Source organism: Podarcis filfolensis (genome assembly GCF_964270895.1).
Source record: "Podarcis filfolensis genome assembly, chromosome: 9".
In the NCBI taxonomy this organism is placed as follows: domain Eukaryota; kingdom Metazoa; phylum Chordata; class Lepidosauria; order Squamata; family Lacertidae; genus Podarcis; species Podarcis filfolensis.
The window spans coordinates 40,959,317-40,973,320 of record NC_139610.1 but is presented as its reverse complement, the minus strand read 5'-3'; the positions used below and the strand labels follow the sequence as shown (position 1 = coordinate 40,973,320).

The 14,004-nt window shown below is 43.8% G+C and overlaps 1 protein-coding gene and 1 long non-coding RNA gene across 11 annotated transcripts in view; one reads left to right on the top strand and one right to left on the bottom strand.

Moving 5' to 3' along the window:
- Positions 1 to 14,004, top strand: part of LOC310770570 — a 188,744-nt gene that overhangs the window by 110,947 nt on the left and 63,793 nt on the right. The gene's annotated exons all lie outside the window — the stretch shown is intronic.
- SLC10A7 (solute carrier family 10 member 7) overlaps positions 1 to 14,004 on the bottom strand; it is a 132,677-nt gene that overhangs the window by 57,016 nt on the left and 61,657 nt on the right. The window contains exons 6-8 of one of the 10 annotated variants that reach the window (XM_083631304.1): positions 1,842 to 1,945; positions 1,139 to 1,206; positions 262 to 754 (exon numbers count right to left, since the gene is read on the bottom strand). The exons of 4 other annotated variants lie outside the window; for them this stretch is intronic. In XM_083631304.1, the coding sequence (XP_083487430.1) occupies positions 474 to 754; positions 1,139 to 1,206; positions 1,842 to 1,945 (453 nt within the window). In that variant the 3' untranslated portion in view covers positions 262 to 473. Of the gene's footprint in view, positions 1 to 261; positions 755 to 905; positions 1,207 to 1,841; positions 1,946 to 1,980; positions 2,208 to 14,004 lie in introns of those variants that run through there. 5 more of the 10 variants (XM_083631305.1, XM_083631300.1, XM_083631306.1 and 2 more) reach the window with 5 other exon arrangements.

Sequence of the window (14,004 nt, the reverse complement as noted above, 5' to 3'; positions counted from 1 at the left end):
CAATTCATGCAGCCTGATTTATCATAAACCAATTCCTAGGAGGAAAAGCCAACAGCACCATGAACTGCAGGGGCCATCCTGCTTCCCTTGCTGGTGCTCAATGGGCAAAACCACAGTCAAGATGCAGTCTTTTAGACCTAGTGGGGTACTGTGAAGAACCTTCTGCCCCCTCCCATTGTGTGTTCCCTTATGAAGTCAGCTGAGTTTGAGGGAAGCAGACTCTTATTCGCAACGTTTCAGTAATAACAGCAACACAGGTGAATGAATCATAGCTTTTATTGGCAGCATCATTTCTGGAATTAAGTTCTGACAGCATCATATAGTAATGGGCTAACCAACTTTCTTGTTTTTGCAGGACCTCCGTGCCTTCAAGAGCGGCATGATGGACACAGGAGTATCACAGGTAGCTTTCTTCATCATGGGATATCCATCACCTATTGTATGTCTTTGAAAATTCTGCAAAGTCACAGGAACTATGCAAGCAGCAGAGCACCTAATTTCCAAGGTTGTAGTCTGATAGCACACAAGACCACGACCTTGCTGAAGCTAAGCAAGTCTGGGTATTGCCAGTGCTTGGTTTGGTGGCAGTCTAGACACCACCTTGCCTTCAATGAAGGAAGAAATGTAGAAGATAAACATAAGAAAATATATATATATAGCTCCCCACAGGTCACTGCTACAGTTGTAGGCCTTTTTGCTTGTGGTTTGCATGGCAACGGGAGGGAGACACTTGGCTTCTGTGCATTCTGGTTGCCTGTGGAGAAACACAGGGACAGTGATGAATAATGGGTAGCAGTTGCAACCCAGTGGTTAAAGTACTCAGTAAGGGCTGCTGAAGACTGGTTGAGAAAGGGTACTGCTGCCACTACGTGCTCTTCTATCCCTCATGCCCCATATGCACTCACCTCTCTTTGGTACTCCTCCCAATCTCAAGAGGACTTCACAATGCAAGTCACTGAGACAATAGTCACCAATTCAACATATGAAGCTGCACTGGAAGTCTTGTCTCCAGTTACTGTTTGCTCTACTCTGGATCCCCTGCCTCTAGTTCTGTAACCAACCACTGCCCAGCTCTGGTGCTCACCATCAAATGCATGGTGCTCTACATTCTTTTCATTCGTGCCTGGTGAGAACTTACCTAGGTTTCTTGGTATTCCACAGTATTTATTCGTCCTGTGTACCCTATGCAGGAAACACTGCTGCAAACTGTTGAGTAAATGGAGGGTCATAAAGCCAGTACAGTGGTACTTCGGGTTACATACGCTTCAGGTTACAGACTCCGCTAACCCAGAAATATTACCTCGGGTTAAGAACTTTGCTTCAGGATGAGAACAGAAATTGTGCAGCGGCGGCGCAGTGGCAGCAGGAGGCCCCATTAGCTAAAGTGGTGCTTCAGGTTAAGAACAGTTTCAGGTTAAGAACAGACCTCCAGAATGAATTAAGTTCTTAACCCAAGGTACCACTGTAAACTCTTTACCCACATTATTTATTATTTGAGTTACATCCCATGTTTACTCCAAGGAGCTCAAGGTGGCATACATAGTTCTCCTCCCGCCACATTTTTATCCTCACAAAAACCCTGTGAGGTAGGTTAGGCTGAGAGTGAGTAACTCATCCAAGTGAGCTGAGTGGAGATTTTAATCCTTGATGCCCAGGTCCTAGTCCGACAATCTAACCACTATGCCACGCTGGATGACACACTAACACTGTGGATGTTTATGATAGTGCTCTGCTCACCCGTGTCTTTTCTTGGTGGTTTGGCAGGAAGGAATGGAGGATATGAGGGATACCTGCTTTGAAGTATAGTGTCTCCCCACCCCCACCCCTGCAGTGAGCTATACCTCCTGGCTTTTCTGTGCTGAGTGCTTTGTTGTTGCAGTCCAAGTTGCAACAATGAAGTTCCTGTTGGGCATTTGTGTTGAAAAGCAGAGTATCTGGAAGGGTTCTGAAAAGACAAGCATCATTCATCTGCCCTTTCACCAACCCCACCCCACCACCATATCCCCTACCTGTTGCATGTCTGTTTGGGCAAAGTTCCAATTTGTGTGCTCCTTGTGCTTTAGACACAGTAATAGGGTTATGTAACCCTATGCTGTGTGTCTTGTTAGAGGACATATGAATAATATTTCTTTGCTGGGGCATTTCTACTTCTGAAAGTGTGCCATGATTGATTTCAGGGTTAGTTGGGTTCCTACACTCCAATGAGGCTGTAGGGATATGGATAGAAGGGCAGTTATCTAGGGCTCTCTACTGGCTACAATTACAACATTTTAAGCTTATGCCGCCTCTTTTGAGCTATTCTGTCATCAAGGATGGAAAAGACCATTGACTGGATAAGAGTTTTGTCAATGCAGCCTCCCACTGGTACAAGAATAGCACTAAGCCAATGTAATTTCCCCCCAGTAATGTTGTGCTCATTGCCCTATGCTTATCAATTGAGAAGTCCCACTGTGCTCCACAGGACTTCCTTCCAGGTAAATGTGCATAGCACTGTAGCTTTAGTTGCAATCCTATGCCCTCAGCAAGCATAATCTGACTAGATGAATGGCTTGTATGTTACTTAGATGTATAGATATGTAATATTTAAAATGTAGTAAATATAACATCAAAGAAGAAAAATATGGGATATATGCAGGTTAGAATTTACAAAGTAATCAAATGTTTGGTTTACATAATAGAGGAGAAATGTGTGTACTTGTGTGTGGTGGGTCAGAAGAAGAAAAATGTTGAGCAACAGTTTTTGAGTAAGCATCACTTTTAAAAAGCATACATACATATACATGCTATTTTATATAATACATCATACACCCACACATATAGATGTGAGAAACCCTCTCTTCCAGCAGAGGGCATCTTCTACACACTAGAAAAACTTCTCAGTTGAGTGAAGACCATTTTATTCACACAGGAAAGAAATGTGTCATTTAAAATAGAAATATGGGTGTCCAAGTGTTGTCCAGTTCTGAAAATAATATTTAACTGTTTCTAAGACAAGGCTCAATACCCCACACTCTCTTCTGTGTCGGCAACACTTGAATTTATGGGAGCCCAAACAAGAGCTTCAGTAGTATTTATACAGAAGATACTTCTGATGGAATATGCATTTGGAAACATAAGGTAGTACAGCTTACATGAACAGTTTGAACATAGATCTGAAATTCACACACCGCCTGCAAAGGGATGTTGCTGCTGTCTAATACGCCATTCACGGTTAGCAAGAAAGGTGGGATGCAGTTCAGACTTGCCGTGTACACAGTTCATGCACTTGTTTGGACACACACTTAGAAGGAACTGCCCGGCAGAACAGGATTAATGGATTTTGCTGTGGGGACAGGGGCTCTACTAAACATCTGCAGCTAGATCTGCCTGCGTTATCAAATACTTTAGGTGATGCAGTGACCTTATGTTGCCAATGGATGTGTAATTTACATGGGCGTCTACCCAAAATGTTCTGAAACACAATTCTCTGCTGAGAACTGGCCAATAGTCACATTAGCAACTTAAATTGGATTTTTATTTTTTATTTCAATACATTACACATACCTCTCATACTTTCTCTTTTTCATGCACGTATTCTGTCTCCATCAGCAATGTGTATTTCAATTCTACCTCACTTCCCTGTACATTTTTCATGCTTCCTCATACATGCCTATTCAGTCCCTGTTGATCTTAGCAAGACACAATTTAACGTCTATTTCTTGGAGGCCTAGGCTACAAATGCAGCAGAATGAGGCCACAGAAACCTGAGGTGGTAGAGTGGACCATACCACTTCAGACGGTATGTGGGTTGGTATCTTTCTTTCTTTTCTTTTTTAGTACTCTATTTAAAAATAAAATAAAACCAAAAAAGCAAACAGGCAAGTAGTGGCTAGGCTGGAAAGTTTCCCTTGGTATGCTAGATTTCCTCCCTCACTTGCAAGGAGTTCCTGCAAATTAGTATTCCCTATCTACAAAGTCGAGTGGTACTACCTACTCTAATGCCTCATGGTTGTATCACCCTGTCCTATGGACGTATAGCAACAGGCCAGGAATAATTATAATTCTATGTACCTAAGTTATGGCAGGGATCCAAATAGCTATTGGGGGGATAGCTTCTCCCCCCCCTCAATTAAACAGACCCTCATGCCATATCACAAATTGCTTTTCAAGCTCCCAGAGTTACAGCAGCATGAAGAGTTACTTTCACCAGTCCAAATTCCTCTCGGGAATGTGGATTGAGGAGTGTGCTTGTTTGGATCCTTGCCAGTGTATTTTCTGAATCACCATTAATCGGGTTATGTTGAGGCCTTGAATGTAATTATTGTCACATTAATTATTTCATAAAATTTATATACTGTTTGATTGTAAAATAAATTCAAAGAGATTTACAAAAAGATAAATCAATAACGCTTTATTTTAATATTGCTATGGACAATGTGCTTTGGACATGTTACCAGAGTTGTGAGGCTAAAATGCAAGGGATTCTCATCTCTTTTTCTAGAAGCATGGTTCTTATGCTGTACATATGCAACAACCCCACCTGGAAATGCAGTGGTACCCCAGCACTGCAAATGTATGCGGCTTGTGTTGATGATTAAGGGAGAAGTTCTTACTAAACCGTTTTATAGAAAATATGCAGAATAGTTCCCTTGACATTCTCTGTGTTGGTCAACCCTTATCTTCCACAGTTTCTGTTGATCTGAATGCTTTGGAAAACAAATTTACTTGACGATACATGCTTATTACTGAGTTGCTGGGTCAAAATTTGCATTTATTGTTCCTATTTATTTTGGGTGTCTTCATGCTGACAAATTTCATAAAGATTTTTTTTTAAAGTGCTTGCAGATACACACTATGTATATAGGCCAATTTTCAGGATTTCAATGATCCAAGTAACTATTTGGGCATTTTAAAACTTAAGTCCAAAGCCCCCTTGGGTCTACAGTAATATGAAGGGACATAAACAATTCTAAACACACAGAAGAAGGGGCTCCCAGTTTCTGTTGATAAATTACTAAATGCAAAAATCCTGTAAATCTGGATATGGGACAGTTTGATACTGGATGTTCCTCATTATTTTCTATTTCAGCACATATAGACAAAGAATTGTACATTTTGAGGACTGTACCACAGCAGTGCTAAATCATATCACCAGACTGAGATTACATGAGTATTGTTGATTGTTTTCTGGGATAATATTTTGGACTGGGATGCTGTGTGTGCTAATTTAGTTTAACTTCCATGAAACAGTCCAATTAATTGAGTGTTATAGCATTCTTAGGAATAGAAAATTATGTCAAAATGAAATGTTCTTCTACACTAGATGGTGCTACGCCACTTTCCAGGAAAAAAACCTGCTACAGTACTTAAAAGGAAGTTTTATTATGCTGTTGATTCTACAGTCTGAAATTTACATTAGGGTGTTAAGCCATTTCCAAATGGTGACAAAGGCAATACAAGAAATGAAAATAATGCACCATGGCAAAGACAATTAATGTTGGCAGACACTCCTTTTCTAGAAAGTGAAATATAACCCACTTCCAGAATGGCTTCTCATCACTATTTCCAAACCAGAGTATATAGCCTTTCTAAGCAAACAGTTTTCATTGTCAGTCAGTCATCATATTCAATTTCATTTCTAATTTAAAACTAAAAGGGCTTTACTTTTTATCTCTATCTAATAAAATGAAAGCTATTGCTTAGGGGAGACATTTTTATCAAAAGAAATATAATTTTTCATGTTTGCATACATTACAGGGCAAATTCTGCTTTCTTTAAAGAAAATCTTAGCAATGTAATAAGCATGTTATATGGGGAAATATGCATGACATTTATATATTGAAATTATTGATGCATATCAGCACAATCAAGCCAAAATTGATACTCCCATTGATTTATGAGGCAATCCCTACAGTAGAGATCTACCGTATTTTTTGTCCCATAGGACGCACCTAGTTTTTTGGGGGGGGGGGAATAAAGGGAAATTTTTTTCCCTTTATTTCCCCCCCAAAAGCAGGTCGGGGAAAACTAACCAGGTCGAGGAACAGCGGGATGGCTGCACTGCGCCCCCTGCTGTTCCCCCGAGCTTGTGGAGCTGGCCGATGTCTGCCCGGCACGAGGGGTGCTCTGCTTCAGGGCAGAGGGCGGCAGGCTGCTATCCGCAGCGTGGGGAGCCCTGCGGGGAACTCCTGCAGGGCTCCCCACGCTGTGGATGTCTGTCCGGCGCGCGGGGTGCTCTGCTTCAGGGCGCCCCGCCCGCCCGCCGGGCGGCAGGCTGCTGTCTGTCCGGCGCGCGGGGCGCTCTGCTTCAGGGCGCCCCGCCCGCTGGGCGGCAGGCTGCTATCCGCAGCATGGGGAGCCCGCAGGGCTGCCTAGGCTGCGGATGTGTTCCCGAAGCGCTGGGCGCTCTGCTTTCAGGGCGCCCGACGCTCCAGGAAGCAGGCTGCTATCCGCAGCCTAGACATCCCTGCGGCACCTCCCGCTGGGCTCCCCACGCTGCAGATGTCTGTGTGGCGCGCGGGCCGCTCTGTTTCAGGGCGCCACGCCCGCCGGGCGGCAGGCTGCTATGCGCAGTGTGGGGAGCCCTGCGGGGAACTCCTGCAGGGCTCCCCACGCTGCGGATGTCTGTCCGGTGCGCGGGGCGCTCTGCTTCAGGGCGCTCTGCCCGCCGGGCGGCAGGCTGGTATCCGCAGCTTGGGGAGCCCGCAGGGCTGCCTAGGCTGCGGATGTGTTCCCGAAGCGCCGGGCGCTCTGCTTTCAGGGTGCCCGACGCTCCGGGAAGCAGGCTGCTATCCGCAGCCTAGACATCCCTGCGGGATCTCCCGCAGGGTTGCCTAGACTGCGGATGTGTTCCCGAAGCGCCGGGCGCTCTGCTTTCAGGACGCCCAACGCTCCGGGAAGCAGGCTGCTATCCGCAGCCTAGACATCCCTGCGGCACCTCCCGCAGGGCTGCCTAGGCTGCGGATGTCTTCCTGAAGCCTGGAGAGGGAGAGGGGTAGGTGCGCCCCGACCCCTCTCGCTCTCCACGCTTCAGGGAAAGCCTGCATTCGCCCCATAGGACGCACCCAGATTTCCCCTTCATTTTTGGAGGGGGGAAAGTGCGTCCTATAGGGCGAAAAATATGGTATATGAGTGACTACAAGATTCAGAGACCACCACAGATATGTCATTGGAACATACTACCTATAGACCTGTTCTGTTGAAGACACGCTGAGGGAATGGCCAAAATGGCTGGGAGAGAATCATGGATGGGAGGCAGGTGGTTCTGGGGAAGAGTACACACATGCTATATCCCTTCAATTCACAGTCACGCCCTGTAGTGCAGCTTTACACTACTGACTGGTTTTAATGGGAGGGATTTTTTATTTTATTTTTATTTAAACCACCTTCCTCTGTATGAATGACCACCTCACCTGTATTGCCAAGACAGAGCATAGGATATGATGCAACTGAATACATCATCACGGTACATCACCATTAGTACAGTCCACACAGTGTGAACAAAATGTATATGACAGGAAGATGGCATGGTGGTGGTGGTGTTTCTCCCTCTCCCCCCCCCCGCCCGCCACCCTCAATACTGTGACGCTTAACAGATACAAGTGGGAATTTGGGTGAGGGGAACTATGGAGAAGATGAGTTTTGCCCACCAAAGGAGCACTTTGGAAAAACAGCCTGTCTCCAGAGCATCCTAGGATCTTGCGAACCCTCTCCTCTTCCTGGAGGGGAGGGGTTGTGAGCAGGAATCATTGCTCACGGGGGCGTGGCGTGGCCGGGCCCCCTGCATCATTGGAGTCCTGGGCCCGCATCATGCACCCCAGCCAGCCAATCCAGCTGGCGGGTGGTGGTGGTTTAGTCACACTTAAACGGCTGTGAGCCAACGGGCTCTCCGTTGTTCTTCCGGCTTCCTCAGATCACCCACCCTCTCTCTAGGTTTTGCTTCAGCACCTGACCTTGCTATGGACCTCGGTTCGTCACCTTGGTTGTCCAAGGGGCCTGGTAGGAATTTTTTCCACTTGGCAGATTGGCAGCAGCCACTTGGTTTTTCGCCTACCTCGTAGCAAATCGGCATGACTTTGTTAGGTTTGGCAGTTAGGCTCTGGAAAATGTGTTGTGTGTTAGAGGGGAGGTTGTGGCCATCACCTATCCCTCCCCTTGAAGGATATTCCGTTAAAGGAATCCAGCAGTCGTGGTTCCTGTCCGATGCCCAGGTGGTGGCTAGGGCCATGGCACAACCCCGGTGACTCTAGGGGAAAGCTTCCAGTTGATTTGCATCAACAAGCTCCCCCTACAGGTTGTTAACCCTTGTGTGACTCCCTGCTGAGCAGCCAGGAGTCAAGTATAGTCTGTTCAGATCCAATGCCTAAGCCAATACCACTCGCATTCTGTAACCAATAAAGTTGTGGCCTTTTTTAGCCCATGAACCTAAAATACTTGTGTCCACGTGTCTTATTTCATCACAAAGCGGGGAGCGGGGCCTCGACTCACAAACACTGATACCACTTCTCAGCCTAGAATCCTAAGATCTTTAGCCTCCAGACACAAATACCCAAACACTCCAAAAATTGGGGGTGCTAGGAAAGGGCACTCCACAGAAGCAAGGAAAGGAGAAACACATGCAGTAATGTACTGTATAACACTTTCAGCTGGTAGGTAGGCAATCCTACAGGGGCAAGTGGTGGAAATGGTATGAACCTCTTGTGTCCTGGCATGCTCCATAACAAATACTTGGGCACTATGTGAAGATGTTCCCAACATACAGCTGGAGCCATATAAACAGATGCTATAACTGTTCCTCTCTCTGTCTTGCCATTTCCAAAGGCAAGGTTGCCCTGCTGGAGTTGCTAGTTGACAACCCCAGACACCCATCTTTGCCTTTCATGATTTACCTCATCCTGGATGCTGCACAATAAACACCACTGCCATGCTTATATGTGTTGCCAAACACCTGGTTATCAACCAGGGAAGGGGGTGGTGGAGCTTTTCAGGCAGCCCTACCCCCACCTCTGCCTGGTGAAATACAAGCAACCATCTGGTAGGGAGGCAGCTTAGGAAGAAGCAGTACAGCCACTGAGGGAAGGGGCAGCTAGCTGCTAACAAAGGAAAGCACATGACTGGCAACTAACCAATCAGGGCAGCCATACTCCAGAGCTCCAGCGGCAGCCAGTCCCATGAAAGTGCTGCACCAGTGTGACATAACCAAGGAAACTCACTGACAAACTATTAGCATTAGAATTTCAAACCAATTTTCATATTGCTTTTTGTTCTTGGTTCTTGTTCAATATTCCCTAGTTGCAACTGGACTACAGAATAGACATAGATGTCACAAACTGGATATGCATAATGCAGTTAAAATACTTTTTGAAAAGAATCACATACTATAGTAAATGACTGCAATCTATGAGTTTTTATGATCCAAATCACTTCACTGAACATCCTTGATTGAAAAATTGGCACAATCTAATTGGCTCCAATAGGATGATGATGATGATGATGATGATAATAATAATAATAATAATAATAATTTATTTATATCCGACCCATCTGGCTTGGTTTCCCCAGCCACTCTGGGCTGCTTCCAACAAAATATTAAAATACAATAGTGCATCAAACATTAAAAGCTTCCCTAAACAAGGCTCCTTCAGGTATACTGGACCGAGGCGGTTTAGGACTTTACAGTTACATTACATGTACAGGAATATACTTGAGTCCACATGCTGGGAAACACAAAATATAGTTTGGAACTTCTCCATGTATTTTTGACTTCTGGAGAAAAACCTCACATTTTCTAGCAGCGACCAGAGAGACAAATATATGCTTGGCTTCAAGTCAATAGGATTTCAAAAATAATTGCTACGTTTGAGGTTTATGTCTGACATGCTTGGAAAATAAAACTAACGAACATTTCCTTGTTCATTAATAGTTAGATCCTTATGGAACATGTCCTATACTATTTATTTTGTTAAAAAGAATTAGTAAAAAATGTTCATGGATCTTGTTGCTACAGCAGCATGGCTCATGGTTTCTGTGGAATATACTGCCCCTAGTATAAATTAATAGAAGTTGTGCAGCAGTTGTGGTGGGTGGGTGGGTGGAGGCCCTCTTTTGGAATTAAGGTAATTTCTAAATGCAGAGTGCAAACCTCACACTATGGTAATCTATGTATGTGTTGCTTGTGCACTTTGCCTGCCTGCCTGGCCCAAGTCATCAATAATGAATAGATCTGTACAGCAGTACAAGGACCAAGTGTTGGGGCTTGTCGGGGATTTCAGAAGAGGGGGGCGGGAAAAACACAGGTTTGCCATTTGATTGTTTTTTCTGGCATGTAGAAAGCCACAAACCCACAATGAATTTTTGGCTTCAAAAAAATTAAGAGGGGAGCAATTTTTTTTTGAAACTTTTAAGTATTCATTTATCAAGTAAAGCATGAAGCAGGAGGAGGGGAATGAGAAGGAAGATCAACTCTGTAAAACATTTGTTTTGTTTTGCAATATAATATTTATAGAAATGGAAAGCTACTAGCTGATAAGGGGAACCAAGGAAATATGAATTCAACAACACCTCACTTTCTTGTTAAGGGAAGAAATCTTGCCTCATTCGAGAAAAGATTATTACAGTGGTGCCTCGCAAGACGAAATTAATTCGTTCTGCGAGTTTTTTCGTCTTGCGAATTTTTCATCTTGCGAAGCACGGAACTGCACCTCTTCAAGCAATGCACCCTGGGTATTAACAGTTTTAAGAAAAAGGAAACAAACTTGCAAGACGTTTTCGTCTTGCGAAGCAAGCCCATAGGGAAATTCGTCTTGCAAAGCAACTCAAAAAACGAAAAACTCTTTCGTCTTGCGAGTTTTCCGTCTTACAAGGCACCACTGTATACTTTTTAGACAGACATAATGGAAGATGAAAAAAGGAAAACCAAATTTACTTGTCCAGAAAAGAAACTGAATCACAGGTCATATAAATTAAACATTTGCGGAAAGACAACTTAAAAGATGCCCAAAATTTCTAACAATTGCAAATAAGTTAAATGTTACCTAGCTGCTACTAACAAAACAAATTGGTATGATGTTATCTCTAGCAATTTCCTCCTCTTTTTCCTAAGCATATTTCCATAGATATCACAATTGTAGCATTGCAAGAGAGATTATCTCATGTTTTACAAACAGAAAGCAACAGCTGGTACTTTACCAATCCATACCCCCTGGGAATAAGCAGAGTTCTGGATAACTAAATTTCTACTGCAAGCACTTGAGCCAATCCCAATGTAAACCCAACCTTTGTTGCGTTATTGGCTGTGCAAGTAAACTACATACTATATTTCATAATGCTAAACTTTAGTAGTCCCAGAACTACTGTACTAGGAGGATAACTACTATTATCAGGAGAGGGAGGGAGGGAGGAGAGAGAGCTGTCTGACAAATTCTCAAAAGCTTTGTAAACTGACCCATCCATTTTTTTTTTAAAAAGTGAGCATTTACAAACAAACTTGAATAACAGGACAAATGCATTACTTTATATTATTATGCCTTTCTAGGTGAAAACATGAAGACAGAGGTAAATGCCTCCGCAACATTGCATGCCCCCCCCCCCCAATATATATTCATCCTCTTAGTGTGGATCAGCTTCCAGAAATGGTCACGAGTTGATGTTGTCCATTCTGCCCCAAGTGATCTGCCACTGTTTGCTCTATAATTCATTTAGAGAAATAGAAACACCTTGTGCAACTGGGTTGGAAAAAGTTTCCCATGGTTGCTGTATGCTGAGTCTTCCTCCCCCTCCCCCCTCTTTGTTATTTACCAAGAATTCATGGCATTGCAGCCATACATAGATTCCCTATAAATTTCATCCGCTAATTTCTTTGAGAAGCTACACCTCACTAGTTCCTGTTCCTGCAATCCAATCCCATTTCTAGTCTCCCACCTGCCTTCAGCAAATTGCATCAGATTTATTAAAGTGCTCACAGTAGATTACAACTGCACAAATTCACCGTTGACTTGGAAGAAAGACAGAACTCATTTCTGCAGCTCCAGTAAAGTAATATATACAGGAAATATGCAGAAGGTTTGTACTGGGAGATAGGAAGACAAAGTTGATCCTAAAGTACTTTTTAAATAATGGAACCAAACAAAACAGCGGGCTGGATCCAGATACATAGTATCCAAAAGCTGCTCATACTATGGTGGAATCTACACACATATAAAAACTGTTCTGAAAATGCTTTTTTAAAAAATACATTGAATTTTCCATAATGCTCACCATTGCCATCTAGTGTCACATTGCATATTGCACTTAAAACACATTTGAAACATTTTATTTGCAGCTGTATAGTTGAGTCCTATGAGACTTTTCTGCCTCTACCAAATGCTCCCTGATAAGCCCTCCTCAGGGGTGAGAGGCCTTTAGAAATGGCATAGTATACGGTGCAAACTACTGTGGAAGAAGAAGAGTCTGGATTTGATATCCCGCTTTATCACTACCTGAAGGAGTCTCAAAGTGGCTAACATTCTCCTTTCCCTTCCTCCCCCACAACAAACACTTTGTGAGGTGAGTGGGGCTGAGAGACTTCAGAGAAGTGTGACTAGCCCAAGGTCACCCAGCAGCTGCATGTGGAGGAGCGGAGACGCGAACCCAGTTCACCAGATTACGAGTCTACTGCTCTTAACCACTACACCACACTGGAAGCAAGGCACATACAGAAAGGGGTGGGGCTTAAGTGAGAGTTGCCTTCCACTTACACAAGGGACCTTCTTGATCCAAGCCAGCCTCTCTGGATAAATCAACACAAGAAAGGTATTGTGGATAGCAGCTTTCCTTCACCCATTTTCCAGCTCAGAAACGGGCCATCACGAAGAGAAGGACCAAAGACAAGTTTCCTTTTACATGAGGATTAAAACAATTTAGCTTAAAGCAGAAACAAGACAGAATGAACACATGTGAAAGTGAAAGGATAGAAATAAAGATGGATTTAGGCAGCCCTGTATGGAAACAAGAAAATAATGCAGAAGGTATTCGCATAAGGACCACTAGCATGTATTTATGTATGTATGTATGTGTGCGCAGCACTGAGGTGGGATTTTGCCACATGGCCTTTCCTTCATCATGTGATTTTAACATTTCAAACCATTGCAGGAGCCGTGTAGAGTGCAGCTATAGGAACGCAGCAACTACAACACTTGGATAATGCAGCTATCAGGACTTGAGATTTGTTGGTATGACACAACTTAAGAACATAAGAGGAAGGGCCTGCTGGATCAGGTCAATGACCCATTTAGTTCAGTATCCTTGCTTTCACAGCAGCCAACAAGATGCTTGTGGGAAGCCCACAAGCAGGATTTGAGCACAACAGTAGTTTCCAGCAACTGGTATCAGCTAATGTGTCTCATCTGAAACATTAGGCTTGGATTCAAAGTTGTTATTTTGCTCACCCAAGGGCAGATTCTCTGCACAACCCTGCACCGTATCCCACCTCATTCCCAAGAATTGTCCAGTCCTCAGAAGAAAATGTTCTGGAACACAGAGGGCTGAAGGGTAGACAGGAAAGTCCCTTCCCATGGACTGAACTCTGCCCTCCTCACTGAAGAGAAGCTAGGAGCAAAGCCGTAATTTTGTATTTTAAAAGCCATTCAAAAACCAAAGAGCTCCCTAGGTCAGGGACACCTGGTTAAGAGGAGAATAAAGCTGGCTTTCAAATGTTGATGAATTTCAAGACTGTCTCTGAGGTTTGTAGAGTTTATTCATTACCAGTTGCCATTCCTACCAATGCCATGCAATAAGCCACAGGGCAAATCATAATAACTAAAAAGGTTATTTGTTAACATTTAGGCTGAGTTCAGATAGCACCTTATGTCACAATGGCTTTTATCGTGCACCCACACAGCATCAATGATAGCACCTTATTCCTCCCCCCCCCCAATATTTTCTTGCCTGATAATTTTAGTGTTTTATGTGATCTTTCAAAAGATGTAAAAGCCACTGATGCAGTCCTAGCAGAATCTAGCAGAAGATTAGCACTCATTTTTGTTTTAA